The following is an 18,982-nucleotide window of genomic DNA, read 5'->3' on the forward strand; positions in this document are numbered from 1 at the left end:
GGCATGCCCCCCAGTAACAATAACAACATAATGGGTGGTAGGGAGAATTATTCCGAACTTTCCCCCTTAAAGCATGCGCCCCAGTGAGCTTTTACAGCACACGCTGCGTTTCACTGTATTGTCAGATTGTGGATTTTTTTATGCTGATAGTGGACAGAATCATGTAAGAAATAATAACGTTCATCATTGTCGGTTTGCATATTAGGCCTTGTGCACGGCATGGAAAGATAATTCTGTGGGGTAATGCAAATCTTTCAGAGAGGTACTTGTACCACGCAGGTTCCAAAACTAGCAAGATAATACACATAGTTAATATAAATGGGAATCCTAGTAAAATAACTTAAGGGGTTAATGCACTTGTGGCAGATAGCCATTTCTAACTTGGAGGTTACTTATTACAATCCCAGAAAACACAGCTAAAAGGAATGTGATTTTTGTTGACATCATGTACAACATCGAGGTCAACGGTTTCAGGTGTGCGTGTCTGTGTGTCACCTTTAAATCACAGGTTACAATTCCATTAAGATATACTAGTAGGATACTAGTCGTCTAATGTGCCTTGTGTCCAGATCTGTATGTAAAGTATAGGTCACAGTTTGAAATCATTGTAAGTCAGCTCAGTATATTAAAATAATTGCAGTAAGGACAGACTGCCTTCACTTTTAACTTTCAGTGTAAAATTGCCCAGCGCCTCCCACACACCACCTTTTGGCAGTGCAATTGGGCGCTTCTCATTTTTACCCTCCCCAACTCTAACCAAAATCAGTATGCTCCTTTACACAATATTGAAATCACCTGTCACAAAGTCAGCAATAGCACTAAAATGCTAAAGTAAGTAGGTTGTTTGCTGAAGATAAAAATTGGTTACAATACTAATGCTACTACTGGTGGTAGGGCTTTGTTGATCTGTAGTCGCTGTGTTGGACTAGAAAGTATCCAACTGCAACAGAGCATACACAGTTATAAATCGCTGATAAGTAAATTTTGACTCTCAACCATAGCGTTTTGGGGGCTGAGTGGCCAAGTAACGTGCATGTAATTTTAAATTGTTTTGGAAAGAAAAGTCCATCGCATGGTGATGTACATGTACCCCTACCCTGAGTGCGCCAGGTGTAACTATATCTGGATCCCTGGTGCTAATTGTTGTTGTCATGGGCGAACACGGATCATGTGTGTGTACGCCATAACATAGGCCTGTCTCATGGATCTCTAGCTCCATTCCCTATCCCTCACTGGGGACCTTTACTGACAAAGTATTTTAACAAGGGCTCCTGTTCTACCTGCAGCATTTAACTTCAGACGTTCTACCTTTATTTTTCTTCTCTCTCCTTCTCATTGTTACAGTTTTGTATTCCTCTCCCTTTCAATTATATCCAATTCTCATTTCTTTCTGGAGCCTAGCCCTATTGATTTCACTCTACGTCCAGGGTAACAGCTCCATTAAAGAATCAACTAGCTCCATTTCATAATAGCCCAGATTAAATACCCTCTTTGACCTCCACGTATATAAGTGTTTTTCATTATCAAAGACCTACTAGTCCTTTAACATTTTATGAGGAAGGCAACACAATAATCATCCCCTTCACCTACACACATTCAAAACCAGATATTCTGCTATTTCCTGTGTCTTCACAAATGTTTCTGATTGTTTTATCCCACTTTAACTTTTTTTTCTCTGCCTCTGTGACCTTTATCTCCACAAACACCCACTTTGGTGCTGCTGTCGCCATTTTCCAATTTCTATTCAGTTCTTCATCTGGCTCATTTTCTGACCCCCACTGACTGTTCACTTTTATCCCTTTTTTGCCTCTCTTCATTGACTTCCCTTTCACTCTTGTCTAATGTCTAATTTCTTCTTCTTAGTTGGAAGTTTGTTCATGGTTTCACCTGTCCCTGCAATTTCTCCCTTATGTTTGTTGTTTATTACTCTCTGTTTTCTTTCACTCTCTTTTTCTCAAATGTTCTCTTTTCTCACCCTTACACTTTGAAATGCTTTTCCTCTTGGATTGTTTCAATCCTGCTCACAAGGAGCATCTCCTCACTGTCCTTCTACCTTATAACTTTCTATGATGAGGTCTATTGCCTGTTTTGCAGTAATTACACTCTTTATCGCTAATCCCACATAGCGCTTTGGGAAGAGTGCTCTCTAAATTGCTCTGGTATTTTTTTTCGTTTAGTTTTTAAACAGAATACAAAGCTTTGTAATACACTACATACTGGGGTTAAGACAATAAGCTAAGGTAGTACAACAGTAGTATTAGATCTGAGCAATTGCATCCGCGTTACTTTCTAACACAATCTTGTTATACATTAGTCCAACTTTCTACTTGACCTTATTTGACTACAATGTCATGAGATATCAACAGATAGTTGCAAAATAATATCCAGATGTCTGTGGGTCGTACTGCATCTGGCAGAAGGTCAATATATAGTTTGGTTTGGTCATTACAGTTAGTACATTTGTGTATCCACTGGTTGGTGGTGGCGGATTTGCCACTTCCCCAGTGTCACGTCACCAGATTCTTCGCTAGTAATAAGGTTAAAGCAACAAACTTATGGTCTGCATATAGGATCTGTTAAACCATCCCAGTAGCGCTATGAGAGGATTTGGTTGAATGGTAACATTAGTCACTTACTTCAAAAATCAAAACATTTGGACCAATAGTTCTGGATGTTTCCACAGTGCCATACAAGGTGAATTAAGTCTGCTCCCTCCTTCCCGCATCTTTCACAGTTTGAATTGATCATTAATCCCCATTTGCATAGCTTTGCAGAGGTGCAGTATAACCTATGAACATATCTAAAATGTATTAATCTCAGCCTACTGATAGAAAGTAGTTTGCCCATTTGTGCACGACAGTCGGATCATGTTTCATCTGGCAGTGGTTGATCCAGGTCCGCCTCCCAGGCCCCCTTAGCAGTGTAACTTCTCTCAGGGAGCACCCTCGGTATGGCTCTGTACAGTATGAAGATACGTTTTCTGGGATGAGTAGCTGCATCTAGTGGTCCGGAGCTGTCAAGCTCCTGGGGTAAGTTAGGTGTGAGTTTTTTGCCTGTAATTTTAATTATATGGAATAGATAGTGATGTAGTGGAGTTATAGTGGTTTGTTGAGCAATGTCGTCTAATGTTATAAGTCGGTGAACTAATGTTCCTATTTTTGCTGACCGCGGTCTCCTTGGTCTGCTTATTGCTTTCTGAGAATGCTGTCCATTACAGTGCTCGCCTGCTGCAATGGTGAAAGAGCAGGGTGGGGGAGGAGAAAACTGACACAGACAAAAGAAATGCTTGCAGCCGCAAAACTTAGAGATTAGGCTGGGTTGGCCGTCGCACTGATTATAATTAAAATGTTATCTGCGGGCGCGGGTCTCCTGAAGCTGCCACAATATTTAAGGTTGAATTGACTTGCAGCGCTGTTTGTTAAAAAAGGGAAGTGCACGAAAATTGCACAAACAGCTTTTCAAAACAACGAACCAAAGGAGACATAACAAGCATTGGCATAGGCAATAGGTCTCGCCTTTGGTACCTGCTGCATAACTAAATACTTATAAGGTCCCAAAGGCGAGACCTATTGGCTATGTCAATGCTTGTTTTTTTTGGATCAATCACACAAACAGTGGCCTCTTTTGATTAAACCCCAAATTGTCATTGGGTAGTGGCAATCATGTGACAGCCAATTCGGTCCAATTTCAACCTTGTCTCCATGAATTCAATAGTTTAATGGTAGCACGGTCCCAATACGGCTGTAATCAGTGAATTAGAAATAAAAACCACACTCACCGAGATTTTAAATCACGTGTTAGTCATGGCATTATAATCAGTGAACATTCATACATCCAACCCTTCTCAAGTGGCCACCCAGTTGTGTCCTTCTTGCCATATTTCCTGTTGTCACTTGAAATTTGTATTAAGAACTTGGCATTGTGAGGCAATATCAAAAGGGGTAGGACATTTTGCTTCACTAGACTCCTGCAGCTATTTGAACTACACCAGTGCGACATGGGCGTCCACAAGGGGGGGCTTTTGCCCCCCAACATCCTGGATTTTTCACTTGCCCTTTAAAAAACTTTCAAGATTGTGCTGCCTGTAAACTGGCAGCGTCATCTTGAAGTTTTATTAATTATGCCCCCCCTCTCCTCCTGAAGAAAATTCTGCAGATGCCCATACAGTGCGATCTGCTATTTCTATCTCAACAGGAATTAGCGCTCTGATGATTCATCCAATGGTATACGCTTTATGGAGACACATGCTTCTACCGACAATCTATGTACCTAACAGCTTACAACCATATTTTCAGCCCAGAGCATTCTTTTTACAAATTATTATTGCCTTGTTCTTAAGTCCAATTGGTTCAACTGAAGCAAAACATCACCACAACTACCAGAATGCATTTGATGCTAAATAAAAGACCAACACTGACATTTAGTCCTCCCGTAATTCTCGCACAGGGGTGTCGCAACTTCTCTCTCATGGAGCCATGTGAGGTTTGACGGTTGACACTAGGCAGAGGAGCCACATAGCTGTGCTCTTCCGCTCCCTGCTGTCAAAGACATGAGGGAGAGATCTCATTAAAATCAGATGAAGGCACTATCTCTGAAATTGGGTAAAGCACTGACTTCTCTAGCCTCACTGCTCCTTTCTGCCTTGCTTATGGGACATAGCTGAGCAACGGCGGCCCACCCTCACAGGTCAAAGGCGCTTGTTTTTCTTGGGCCTTTATCATCACTCGACTACTTATGTTTTTCTTGCACACTCCTCTGAAATAGGTTCTGAACAGAGTTGCATTTACATGAACTTCTGGCTAGCGAGGCGATTAGCAGACGAAAGAAAACTCACTCTTCTTACAAATACGCACTTGTTTTTTCTTCCATAAATTGTTTAACGCGGAAGCTGCAAGCTCTGATAAGCAGATCTCGTGCCCTCGAGGCGAGAGTTTGACACGTTTATAATCATGAGGCCGTGACACCAGTCTTGGGCTGTTAGTTATACATTGTTTGGTATAGGCAGTGCTCGTAAAGGAAATTTCACTTTCACCGTATGTGTAACTCAAGTTCAAAGATGAGGTTCAGTTCGTTGTAGTGAGAGGAATGGACGCTTTAGCACTGGGCTGCTGCAGAGCACACACACATCTGCATGGTAGCCATGCTTTACAATGAATGAGCCTTTCATTAGCTTCAGTGCTTAATCAGTAAAAGTAAAATAAGCGCAGGGTTGTATATCTTTTATGAAGGTAAATAGAAAGGATTTTTAATGACATATTGCAGAGGATGTTAAACTAGTAAAAAGGAGTGAAGTGGTTTTGGTGCTTGCTAGATACAGGAAGAATAACAACAGAAGCACAAGTGCTTCAAAAGTGCAAGGGAGAGCAAGGGCGAGAGCGAGACTGGCAGTGGAAGAACAAGCGTGCGTGGCCACGCTAATGAGAAACAGATGTGCGCGCCGCTGCTCGCTCCCGCAAGGTGGATGCCAGCACAAGCATTAGTGCTTGAAACGAGCTGACTGATTCTAAAAGGTCATCTCCTAGGGCAGCGCATGCGCGCTGCCTAGGCAAGACCTAAAATGGGCCCCATAGCTGCTGTGCGAAAGAGAAAATACAGTAATAAGTAGAGTTCAGTGGGCCCTAGTGCCACTGCATCTGCTGCAACATTGAAAGCTATGCCCCTGGGCTGAGCTTTCTAATGTCGGAGGGGCTTGAGCTCCAGAGAAAGGCAGTTGCTCCAGGAAAAGGCTGCTGTTGTATCTTGGGTATTGTATGATTGCACTATGAGCTTGGTGAGTATACTTCTGTCTGATGTGGGTATGTCTGACTGTGGTGTGCATGGAACGTTTGACTGTGTGTGCCTGGAATGTTTGACTGTGTGTGCATGGAATGTTTTACTGTGGTGTGCATGGAATCTTTAGCTGTGGTGTGCATGGAATGTTTAGCTGGCAGCCTTCCATGTTCTACTGGAGACAGTTGGAGTCTCTCTGGAAGGGCTGAGCTGAAGAGACCTGGAGCTCCTGGTGGCTGTAATGCCAGAGCTATGACTTGATGGTTTATTCTTGTTAATCATATAACTGAACTTGAAGAATGGAGAAACCTAAATACATGACCAACAATCTTAACAATTGATGAGAAATGGTGGATTGAATGTCGGTACTTCTAGCGACAATGATACACTACTTCTAATTTCTGGCCTTCGGAGATGGTAATTAGATCAGCTCAGCAGGGAGAGGTTTGGCAGTGGGTGGCTTTATGGGCTAGACCGCATATTGGGAATTGGATCCTGGCTGAGATTGGCAGCCTCTGTGGATCTGACAGTATTGTGGTGATGTGGTCAAATCTGTGTACGACTGGATGAGCCTTGAGGCAGAATGCAATCCAGCCCCGAGTGGCTCACTGACTGTCAGAGGCACTTCTACCAGTAAGACACCTCCAAAATCTAGTTTTGATACCACCAGGGAGGCAATTGCTGTTCTGAGATCATTCACGTTTTTAGGTCTCACCTAGCAGCGTGCATGCGCTGCTCTGCGAGAATTATTGTAAGGGGGCTTCAAAAAGCTCACCACACGCTCATGCATGTTTGGCCTATTACTTGCGGTTACCTGCCGGGGCACCATATGTTTCGAGTTATCATGCCCAGACACAAGCGTGATAATTCAAAACATATGGCCTGGTGCTCGCTCTTGCGCGCACCACTTACGGGACGCTGCATTCCTTGAATTCCTTGTCTAATAAAGGAATCGAGCGAGCTCACTTCGGGGGGAAAAGGCGTGGGTGCCATGATCTGATATGGCCGTGCACGATGCAGCTCGACAGCTAAGGGAGCAATTTTCAGTTATGTCACTGGGTGGCACGAGAGCTCATGTGTAGATATTCTGCAAACTTAGAGAGAAAGAAGTCAGATGCACATTCTTTTTTAAGGGCCCAGAATACCGGGACCAAGTGATTGAATTCCTGGCTTGTCTGTATTCTCAGAGTACGGCACTCGACTCTAACCTTGTTGCTGTGATTTTGAAAGCGTAAAGCATGAGATTTTCAGATAAGCATCCCCTGCAGAGTAAGTTAGATGCCATTTCTCAGCACACCAGAGACATAAAAAATTTGAAAACGTCCTTACTACACTTTAGTGTCACAATTAGTCATCCGTTCGTAATCGGCCCAGGGGCACAAGCCTTTACCACAGATTTTGTCCACACTCCAAAAAACAAATCTTCAAACATTTCAAAACCAGTTGTTACATTTTCTTTAACGATTCCAAATGTCAGGCTTGTACAAATTGTTAGGGTAGAGTCTGTGACTATTTACTGGCAGACGCTATCTGAGCTTTATCCACTGCCCATGTGGTGCTTCCTGTCACCGGGCAACGCTTTTTGCAGATATTAAACGTGCCTTGCGAAGGGCGAGGCTACGCAGACTGCCAGTATTATTATTATTATAGAACTTTTAAAGCGCATGGCTGCCCCATCGGGTTCTTTCAGCGCCACAACATAGAGATTTTATTCCAGGAATATTACATTGGAACAGCCATGTCTTAAGCTGCTTACGAAATGTCATTAATGACGGACACTTTGTCAACGCTTCGGGAAACCCGTTCCATAGTTTTGCACCCTGGAACGCAAAGAGCCGCAAAATATGATGTTCTAGTCAATGTTTCTTGTAGCTTCAGTGTGTAAAATAGAGGGCGGCAATCTGTTAGCCTTTCATAGATAGCTGTGATGTTTGTGAAGACCTTTATCTCTTGCCATTTGATGCTTCTAGGTGTGGTAAACCGATAGAGTTTCTGCATTGTATCAATATATCTAGAAGCAATGTTTTACCTTAAATTTCGTAAATTCTCAGAGCTCCTGCTGTTGGCGTTGAAAATGTTAGTCTGTTGCAGCAATCATTTATCTTTTCGTGACCCTGGTGTAACACCTCCGGCGCTGCGGTCCGCATTAATCCATTCCTTCTTTCAACAAATGCACTGTTGGCGAATCAAAAATCTGTTCATGGCTCACAACCCTTTTAGTTGAACATTTTTGGACAAAAGTGAAAGTAAGCGCCTTTTTTATAGACGCTTCAGTGGTGGCCTTCTACCCAAGCCTTAAACTGGATTATCAAAGAAGTTTGTGCGTTGGAACACGAGTTGCTCGAGCTGGTCCTGTACTGCTGTTGTCTAAGCATCCAGGAATGTTGTGTTACCAACTCCTTCACGAGGTCATGATGGAGTCTGTATATGAGAAAAGCTACCCCAAAACATTGTGTCAAACCCAAAGCATAGGGCAGTAGTACCTTAGTGTGTCACCATATCTTCAGGCATCATGCTTGCAGGAACGCCCAAAGTCAACACGAACATTGTTCTTGTTTCCCTGCATCACACAATTATTTGCACACTGGCAGTGTGTCTAAGATGGAGCTACAGTGGGCAGCCCCCATGAGGTAGGGAGCTGCCTTCGTACAGCGGATGCTTATGCCACACCATCTTTCTTGGAGACACTGGCTGCTTCTAATGACGTGTGATGAAACATGCTAACTCGCTGAGATGTTCCTGCTGCGAAGATGTTGTACCTGTCTGTTTTGCCTACTGTGCATTCAAGGGATCAATGTTTGTTGGAGGATGTGACTCATGGAAGAAATTGTTTATCATTTTGATCCTCCAAACATCATGCAGTCCACATTGTTTGAGCTGTCTTGGCTGGCTCCAACAGAACTGATCCTGTAATCTCAATAAGAGAGGTTGGACTGTCCGTTAAATGTTAGTCGAGGAAAGGACATGGCAGTTGTTTCTTTCTCACATTTAGCCAGTTTCTTCTTCAGATGTCCCAGCAGCATCAGCAAAAGCTCCTTCTGTGCTTCGATGGGCTTCTAAACTGCAGAATCCACAGCAGCAATATTTCACGGAAATGGTTGTGGGACTCTTACACTCTGACACAGAGATGTTTTGAGAGTATTTTAAAAGCCAGTGTGTGCGTGCAGTTCATATAGCGCTTCCACTTACTCACATCTTTGGAATTTGCATTAATCCCAAGTTATTCTTCACATAGTTTTGCAGTTATGCTTGCAATTCATGACTCAGTTGCCTTCATTGACTCCAGTTCCTCAGCCCAAAAATAACTGTGGCCCAGATGTATTTGCTGTCCCAAAGCCGCGTCAATATTCTGAGATGTGATCCTGTGACTTCAAGAGAAGAAATGCCATATGCCGGAAATCTAGAGTCCAGTTTGTTGCCATATCCTGCTTCGCCAATCCAGATGCATACGTTTGGCACTTGGATAACTGCGTTTATTTGAGCCATATGTGCTCAGAAGGTGCATGGCTAAACACTTATAAGGTCCCAAAGGCGAGACCTATTGGCTATGCCAATGCTTGTTTTTGTTGTGTCTGATTTGACCAAGAGCTGACATAACACGGGGTTGGATTCTTTCTTTATTGACACTGACTTTGCCTTCTAATCTCTTTCTCTGTAGATTTTAATTTTTAAAAATGTAAGGTGGCAAAACATGTTTATAAATGAATTTCAGCTGTGTGCTCACGATTTTGGATTACAGTTTATGGAACTCCACCCTGTTATCCTCATTGTACACACTATTTTTGGCAATAGAGCCACTCTGAGCACTGTGCGGGTAAGCAATGTTACTTTCTTGCATAAACATCAATGTTACAGCCAGATGTTCTAATTCTACAATTCTGTAACATGAATGCTCTCATTGTCTGCTCAGACAGTGTTTCAGACAATACTTGTAAGACCAGTTTTTGGTAGATTGGGTTAGAAAACAGCTATTGAACTTTTCAAGATCAGTGATATCCGGGTGATTGCAAATATTGCTTCATGTGAATTAAAAAATGTGAATTAAAGTTCCTCGGTACAGTTTATTGATCAACTCATTAACATTTTGATTTTAGAGACAAGTGTAAAGAGAGCCTGCAATTTCTCCCCGTACTGGCCAATCGTTCACGGAGTGCAGTCAGGAGGACGTGCAGCGTTTATCTGGGATATTTGTCAATCACGAAGTGCTAATAATCTTATGCAAATGAAAAAACTTATATCAAAGGCCACATATTCTATTTCTTCACCTTTTGCATAAATATAAATGCTAATTTGTTAGAGAGAACGCTCTTTCACTGGCGGTCTCTGCCTGATCTGAATGTTAATTTTAATGTCATTGTAACATATTTGGATATTTTCTGTCCTACCATGAAAGGTGCTTCGACGGGGTGTAAAGCCAGAATCAGCTACCACACATTTTCTTGGACATCTTTTAAAATTGATTTTCTCTCCTATGCCTTCCAGTCTGATGCCTAAGCCCAGCTGCTGCTCTTAATGTATACCGGAGTTAGGGGAGACCCCTACAACGTGTCCTCCTCCTTTCCTCTCAAGCCCCTCTTTTCCTTTTCTCCTGCTGCTCTCCTACCCCACTCTTAGTGCTTAGAGGCCTAAAGATGAAAATAACCAACACAACACATGCCTTGGTGGTTAATGGTGACTTGCGATGATATTATGGTTTGAACGTGTCTGCTAAAGACTGACCGAGTCAACACCAATGGCAGAATGTGCAGTATATAAATGCTAATAAAGTAGCATCCATAAGGTCTTGCTTTTTTAGCACAAATTATTATGCTTCCTGTAGCACTTGGACTGCACGTGCTGGGGATAAATAACTTCAAGATTTCAATTTTTCTAATGGCTTCCCCCTTGGATTGTGGAACAACGTGAAGGTCATCAGACGAGCAGCCGGCACCTAATTCCTTTAGATGATTGGTGGCTGGACAGAGATGGAAATGCTTGGGGACAGGCTCACATTCCTTTACCCCTTTCCATCACTACAGCTCTGGGAGGGTTCAAGATGCTTGGGCACCTTAAAAGCTGTTGACATCCATCCTACTTTACACGAAAACGAAGAATTCGTTTTTTGCCTTCAGAATGGTGCAATGTAGGTAAATCTTGGGTCAAATACGCAATCTCATGTCTCGGAGATCTATATGATGAAAGTGGACTTGCGACATTTGAAAGTTTACGATTTTATTATAAGCTTCCAGCCCACTTTTATTTTAAGTACTTGCAGATTGGGGATTATTTAGTAAAAAACTTGGCTCTGACTGCAACAACTCACTCCGAGATATGGGACTGTCTGTATGGGGGGAAAACGAAGTCTTTAATTAGTGATTTGTATAAATATTGTTACAACTATAGACAGGATGATAGTGAACAATAGGCGATGCGGTGGAGTCAAGACTTTGGGGTAGGTGTAACACCTGGTGCGCTCAAACAAGCTCTTGGACCTATTGGCGATTCAGTTCATTCAGCTAGCCTGAAACTTCAACAATTTTTCACTTTATGCATGATGTACTATACGCCCGAAAGAATTGCTAAATGGTCTCCAGGGTACCTCGGGGGGACAAGACAAAATGTCCTAAATCGGCTTATATGCAGCTAACATACTGCATATGTTTGTAACTTGTCCAGAACTGAGTGTCTTTTGGCAGAAGACTGTACAAGTGCTTCATTTAAGATTGGGGTTAGACTCTCCGTTAACAGCATTGGAAATAATGATGGATTACAAGGGAGACAATCCAGCGCTCACACGACTTCTCTCAATTCTGTTAGTTTCAGCCCGACTGGCAATCGTTCGGGCCTCCCCGGTACCACCATCCATAGGCGATTGGTGGACTGTCATCAGGGAAATGTTAGGGGAGTTCGTTCTCTGGTAAAACTGGAGGCAATATGGGGTCAATTGGCAATGGAAGTTCCATAACAAGATGAGTAGTGGAGAAGTGTGTTTTTCTTCCTTTTTTTTCTTTTCTCCTCTCACGATACGTTCAAGTCTTATGTGATGGGTTTTTTGTAATTGCTTTCTCAATTGTTAGAGTTTATCTCTCTTGTCTAATTTATTGTATGTTATTTGCCCTTCTGATGACAATAAAAAAAAAATTATAAAAAAAAAGAAAAACAGAATGGTGCAGAGCATGTCCTTTTAACAGCATAATCATCTGCAATGAGTTGCCTTCAATCATGATGGTGCAGAAAGAGGTTAAGACAGCCTACGTCTACAAACCAATAGGTTTGCAGCATTCCTCTATTGTAGATTCACACCGGGTGAACTTTTTATTATTGTAGCTGTCAATGAAGAATACCAAACATCTGGCTTATTGTGTACCTTGAGTAAGCTCCAAAAGTGGGTTCTTGTATGTATCTAAGCAGATAGTCTTCTCTGGGTGATGTCACTAAGAGTTGCATAGTTGAAAGAGTAGTATGTCCCTGGTGTGGGAGAGAGTGGTGTCTGTTTAGAAGGTGCAGGTTGTGTAAGTTGAAGTAAGGTGCAGTTCAGTAGAGTTGAAGTAAGGCGCGGTTCAGTACACTTGAGCACTTCTACATCAACTCCTGGATTCGCAAGAAAAGAAGTGGTAGCATCGGTCCGAGTAACAGGTTCAGGTAGAGCTCAAAAGGAACATGTCTCGTTGCACGAGCATCAATCTGTGTTAGGACTGGTTTGCTGCATTAGTGCTGGGATTCAACCATTGCCCTGAGGTGACTTGGTGTGTGATTTGTAAGAGTGGTGGAACAGATTGTGTGGCAGAGCTCCCAGTAAGCGTCAAATCCAGTATGACTGATTTGCCCACTTCTAGTTATGTTTTTTCAATTTATTCTTAAAGTTTTGCTTTTCTCATAATACATGCAGGGTTACTAATTCAAGAATACAAATTAAAAAGCCATGTCTGGGTGCTCTACTCACTCATAATGTAATAAAATTAGATCGGAGTGTGGTATAATATGGGGAAGGCTGGTAAGCTCTCTGTAGCGTTCTATAGGGTTCCTCCTAAGTAAATAGTGAACATCCGCTTTTCTATGAGCACCTGGCAGGCACAGATGAATTTGTTCCACATGCTGATTAAGCTGAAAAGATCACTGCAGAACAAATGGTTGGAGGAAATGTGAGTGGGCTACATTGCTAACCGTGCAGGAGAGCACCGTCCAAAGTGTTACCAGTTCCTCATCGACATGGGCTCACCGGCTGAGCTATGGCAGATTTGTGGGAAGTTTCTGAATGCCATCTGGGGTCCAGCCGATAGCTTCTCTTGATAGTGAGGCTCCTTTCAGGATGTCCTAATGCAGATACACCAGGAGGTATTTCTAGGGTTCTTGGATCTGGCTCTCATTTAGTGCGACTCTCACCCACATTCTGTAGCACCGCAGATATAGGTGGAGGTTGGAGCCTGTGTGCCTTCCCATGACAGAGGAATAAGGGTGACTAGAGCACCCCAGGGTCTGTGTGAGATACGTATGAGAGGATCATCCTTTCAGTTACTGTGAACAGATGGAGCCATGCCTGACCTGTGTGTTTGAGTCTCCCCCGCTAGCCGGTTTAATGGGATGGGACCACATATGAGATGTTTTGTGACTTTACTCGTGCCAAAAGGTGAAACTGTGTGAGCTGCTGGACCTCTTATTTCATTCTGAGATTAGAAAACATGACATCCAATACCAGAAACATTGGCGAGTAACTTAGTGGATCCTCTAAAGATGTTAGAAGGTTCCATGGTGTGAAACTATGTTTTATGTCAGAATAATGTAACCTTGTATCACACAACCCAGAAATGGGAGGTAATACCGCAATGACAGATAGCACACCCAGTGGTAAAGAGTTTTAGCCATTGTGGTGTTAACTCACACAATATTGGAGCACTCATGGGGCCAGGTGTACTTTGGGTTGCCTTGCTGAGTAAGAGGTGATGTCTAACTAGCAAAACGGAGGCTTCCTACATAGTGGATGTATATCAGAGGGACCCAGAGCTGTGCTCATGCAAGGGCTAAAGGGCCCCCAAGGTCACCTAAAACAGTAAAGAGGCGTGCAGTCTAATACTTCAGAGCTCTGAGAAGCAAGAAAAAATGGATCATGAAAGCAATCTTTAGCGTACTGTTTTTAGGATGCAATATAAGGCGTTTGTCCATAGAGTTTGGTGATAATGAAGAAAGAGGACGCAGTTCGACGTAACCTTGGAATTAAAGGTGTTGTTTTTTTGTTCTCAGGGCTGCGTCTGAAACTGGATGTTGTGAACCAGGCAGATAAGTTCTACGGGGCGAAGCCAAGGGTTCTGACTGGCAACCCTCGCGTAGACCTGCAGGAGGCCAACAACTGGGTGCAGCAGAATACAGGGGGCAAAGTGACAAGGTTCTTCCAGGAAATCCCCAAGACACTCAGCATCCTCCTCTTGGGAGCTGCATACTTCAAAGGTAAATATTTAGCAGATTGAGGGAGGGGAGATATTGATAAGAACCTATAAAAACAAAGGGTGAAGGAATGAACTATCGAGGACAAGTGAGAAAGAAGGGAGAGAAAGCAGGGATAGGGGGCACGCGGATCGAGTAAGCAGGGGTTTCGATCTGCTGACTGAGCCACTCGGGTTTTCTTCAGAGGACAAGACTTAAGACGTCTTCAGTACAACACAGAGTATTTTCCGGCATTCTCCATCCGTGCTGGATGAGCAACTGGTTGTCAAGCACCAGGTCCTTAAAACCATACATGTTGCAATTCGCTCTTCTTATATGTACCTGCACCGAAAGCTCTCAGAGGCCGCCAACTGATTTCAGAGCTTCATTTGGTAAACCTGTGCTGTGTATGAACTGCACTACTGGCCTAGTTTGGCACACCCTTAACACAATTGATTTTCGAAGTAAAACATTTTCAGTAGTAACACAGTGTTTTTGGATGGAGCCCAACTACTATGAGCAGACTTGTTAAGGAAATCACCACACCAGCGCTAAATATTAGAAAGAATTGTAGCCAGTTAAACTGTGTTGTTGTTTTAAAGAACTTAATAGAAAGGTAACTGGATGGAGGCATTAATTACCAACCATGAACATCACTATTGAGTGGCACAAAGTATTTTTTCAATGTACCTATAAAAGCAACATACAGTCTGCACACCTAAAGCATGACAATTACTTATTTGTAGTATTACATATTGTGTCTATTCTTTAGAGGATGCAACAACTTGATAAGCAAAATAAATGATAACAACAATGATTTTACACTTTGTATAAACTTATCTTATAATAAGCGCTCATGACTAATGTTCCCTCTAATTTGTTTCCTATGTGTGTGCCAGAGTAAGGTCTCTGTGCGCTGCAGTCGAGGCTGCGTGCGCCAGGAACGCAATTGCGCTGTGGCGCCCTGTGCGACAATGTTTGTTGGCACCCCCAATGACCACTTCTACCACGGATTCCCTCATTACCACCTTTTAAAAGTGCCCCTCTAGTCTCCATAACCACTCTTTCTCAGATGCATTTAATTTGTTTTATAGTGCCACTCATACCAGTGTAGGGTGTCAGAGAACTTTACATTGCACACACATTAAACAGAGACGATCAATCATAGGTATGTAAATCAGTGTACGGGAAATGTTACATAAGACAGAGGACTGCAAGGTGTTAGGAGTGACATCATCCATACTGGCAGGAAGTAAGAGTGCTTGGTCTGGAGAGGCACAAACTCTGAATTTAAAATGTAACACCTTGCTTGGGAGTTAATAAGAATTGCTTTGTAACCAAATGAACCCTTTTTGCAACATTAGGATAATGAATGGCTGGGGAAAAAATAACATCTAATCTATACACAATCTGCCCCGCCGCAGCGCCCTTTTAACAAAAGAAATGCAGCAAGAGCAGGAGCCACTTGCTGATGAACTTGCCTTCCGCTCGTGTTCTCTTAATGGGTGGTCTCTACCTCCGCCTACAGCAGAAGGAAATTACAGTTTTTCGTGCCACTTGCGTTTTAAAAGCTGTGGCGTGAACGGTCCTTACAAAGGTCCTGTGTGTGTGTGCGCTTCACTCATGACACTGCGCGCTTGGGGTGACATAGGTGTGTGGGCACGCATCTTAAAGAGAACAGTGCTCATGACCATAGTATGTAGTTATCAAGCTCACACACAGTATGGTTACAGAACATAATCTTGGTTCTACAGGTAGTTGTACATAGATGACTGTTGAAAGTCACTGTATTGGAGATAAACAGTAGCAAAAATAACCTTCAAAAAGATGTCAACCATGTTTTGGTTGAGTGCACTGTTAAATGCTTATCGGGACTTAGGAGGCAGCAACCAGTTTTTAGAGCATTTTCAAGAAGTAAATAGTCATCAGTGTGGAAATTTAACATAAAAATGGATTTAGTAATTTCTTTTCACACTAGTGACTGGTGCATCAAAATGTTTTGGTCATTCGTGGGTAAGTCAGCAGGGAATTTTGCAGCATGAATCCTTTTCTGGATTCACATGCTGTGCATTATTCTGCCATCTAGAGGCTGGGTCTGGAGTTGTCTTCCCCCCCCCCCCCCCCTGTTTTGAGCGTCATCAACCACCATTTGGTGGTATGACCGTCTTCTATGTGTCATCAGATGGCACCCCAGATTTTCGTGTGCGTAGTTGCCATCTTCAGATTCTTATTTCTGCTGTTTGTTATGGAAGCAAAGGAAGAGCTCCGAAAGATTTTGGAGAAAACACGAAAATTTCACAGAAAAACCTTTGAATCGCCGAAGACCATGAAGGAAAAGGTGACTAGAAAGAAGGGGACTCTTCCCTCTCACCTCTCCCCTCTGACCGGAGACCCCGCCGGCCTCAACCACATGGTTGGAGAATGAGGCAAGGTAGTGGACACTGAAAATACTCCTTTAAATTCTGCCCAAACTGCCACCACAAATTTGTGCAGAGAGATTCCCCACGAGGTCTTCAATCTCTGTCTCCCGAAGGACCACTGTGACAAGAACTGTGAGGCCTGTACTGCTTTCGTACCGAAGACCTTTAAGGTACACCGAAGACAGAGGCTAGAATATTACACCACCATGGCCAGCACTCACAAGCCACAAATGCCTAAAGAACCTAGAATGTCCAGCAATGACGACAATGCTGAGGAGGTCGAGACAGCACAGAGAGTCATCCATCGAACTCCTTGAGACAGATGCTGAAAATAAGCAGGCGGAAAAGAAATGAGCATGGGATGCTGAAAATAAGATCCATAATGTAACAAAACCGCTGAAAGGCCCAGATCCTAAATCCTCAGACAAGAAGTCCCACAAGACAGCCTCGGTATCGAAGAAAACATCGACTGAACGTCATTCGAGAGTAAAGGAAGCCCACAGATCCCAACCAAGGGATACAGGTGCTGGCAAAACACCAAAAAGCTGGACAATCCCATCAAGTTGAGAGGGTGGGAAGGAAAAAGTCAAACCTTCGGAGACGACTGATTCGTTGATGCAGAAGAAAAGACTTTCACCGACACTCAAAACACTGAAAAGGCGCAGGAGGTGAAAGGGAAGAAGCAAAGACTCGAGGCAGAAATGTCAGGGGCTCTCCAATGAAAAAAGGAGTTTGACAACTCCTTAAGGGAATTTCGAATCCTGACTAAACCTTCGATGGCCCTCGGCGCCTAAGAGCAGAATCGGCCTTGGAGGCTTCAGCACCACCCGAGCCCCATGAAGAGGAACACGAGAAAGAGTTCTACGAACCTGAAGAGGTTAAAGCAGCAGGATGGTTTGAGGAGGAGTCATGGAACGACCTCGACACAGACTCCCCTGAAGAAGGGATCTACAACTACCCCTTGAGGCATTCCCTGCCAGATGTCTTCTCCATGAATAACTGCCTGATCAAGAGGGCTAAAGAAAAACTTATGGAGTACAGTTGGAGGAAGAGAAGGGAGATTCCTGTTTTCTCCTCGAAACATTAAAGCCTGCAAACAAAGGTACTTTATACCTACCAATGCTGCCCAGAATTTTAGAGCATGGGAAAGAAGCCTTTCGGGAACCTGCCACAGCAAAAGCAGTGAATTCCCGAGTCAAAAAGAAGTACAACCCTTTGACACAGGATCCAAAATACATACAGGGGAACACCCCTGCTAACACCCTCATTGTTGCAAACGCAAGAAAGCGGAACAATGCCCACACCTCTACAGGGCCACCACCAGAAAAGGATAGTAAAAGGCTCAACATGGTGGGAAGGAAGATGAAGAGGGAGGCTGTAACACTGGTGGATTGCCAACTCAAAGGCACTACTGAACAGATATGGCCTCCAGCAATGGGACGAAATGGTGTCCCTTATGCACTATCTACCCAAGGAATACAAAAAGAGCAAAAAGAGGGCGAAGGCAGTCATGCAAGAAGGCCAAAACTTTGCTAACACATGCTTGAAGTCGGCCTTGGATGCAGCTGACAATGCCAGCAGGCAGATGTGCACAGGCAAAAGATTGAGGAGACGTGCCTAGATGAGAGTATCAGGGTTTAAACCTGAAGTACTAGCCTCCATTATTAAGAAGCCCTTTACTGGGGACACACTATTTGGCCAGATGGTCAATGAGACCTTACAACAAATAAAAATGGACAAAGAAACAGCCAAGGCGATGGGGACTCTGCAATGCACAGGCTCTTTCAGAAAGAGTGGAAGAGCAACCCGAAGTCCCACAGGCTTCACATTGGGACAGCAGCAAACGCAAGGAAACTCACGCCACACCACGCAGCAGACCACATACCAACAATGGCAACACTCAGCGAGGCAGCCCTTTCATGCAAGAGGGAGGGGAAGAGGACAGACTTCTCAAGGTGGAGGGGCGATACGAAAATGACTTGCCCAACAAAGCAGGTCTCCACAAATCATTAGTAGGAGGCAGGATAGATTACCTACGAGAGTGGGAAAAAAATCTCCACTGATAATAGGTCATGGATATTGCATAGAACTACTCAGAAAACCACCACCAATTTCCCCAAACCAAAGAGGTATCAAGGGAACAAAATTATACAATTCAGGAAAGAGGTCAAAGAACTGGTACAAAAAAAGCTAATTGAAAGGGTACAATTAAGGGAACAAAACAAGGGGAACTACTCACCTTACTACCTGGTCCCAAAACAAGACCTCACCCTAAGCACAATCTTGGACCTCAGGTTCATAAACAAATTCATCCACACACAACATTTCAGAAGGACAACACTTCAAGGAGTAATCCCACTCCTGCAAAAGGGGGATTGTATGGCCACATTAGACCT

General features: G+C 43.4%; 1 protein-coding gene across 1 annotated transcript in view; it reads left to right on the forward strand.

The window, feature by feature from the left end:
* Positions 1-18,982, forward strand: part of SERPINF1 (serpin family F member 1) — a 92,373-nt gene that overhangs the window by 45,735 nt on the left and 27,656 nt on the right. The window contains exon 5 of the mRNA XM_085649073.1: positions 13,987-14,190. Within this exon, the coding sequence (XP_085505199.1) occupies positions 13,987-14,190 (204 nt within the window). The remainder of the gene's footprint in view (positions 1-13,986; positions 14,191-18,982) is intronic.

Source organism: Triturus cristatus, chromosome 3_2 (assembly GCF_964204655.1).
Source record: "Triturus cristatus chromosome 3_2, aTriCri1.1, whole genome shotgun sequence".
Lineage (NCBI taxonomy): Eukaryota > Metazoa > Chordata > Amphibia > Caudata > Salamandridae > Triturus > Triturus cristatus.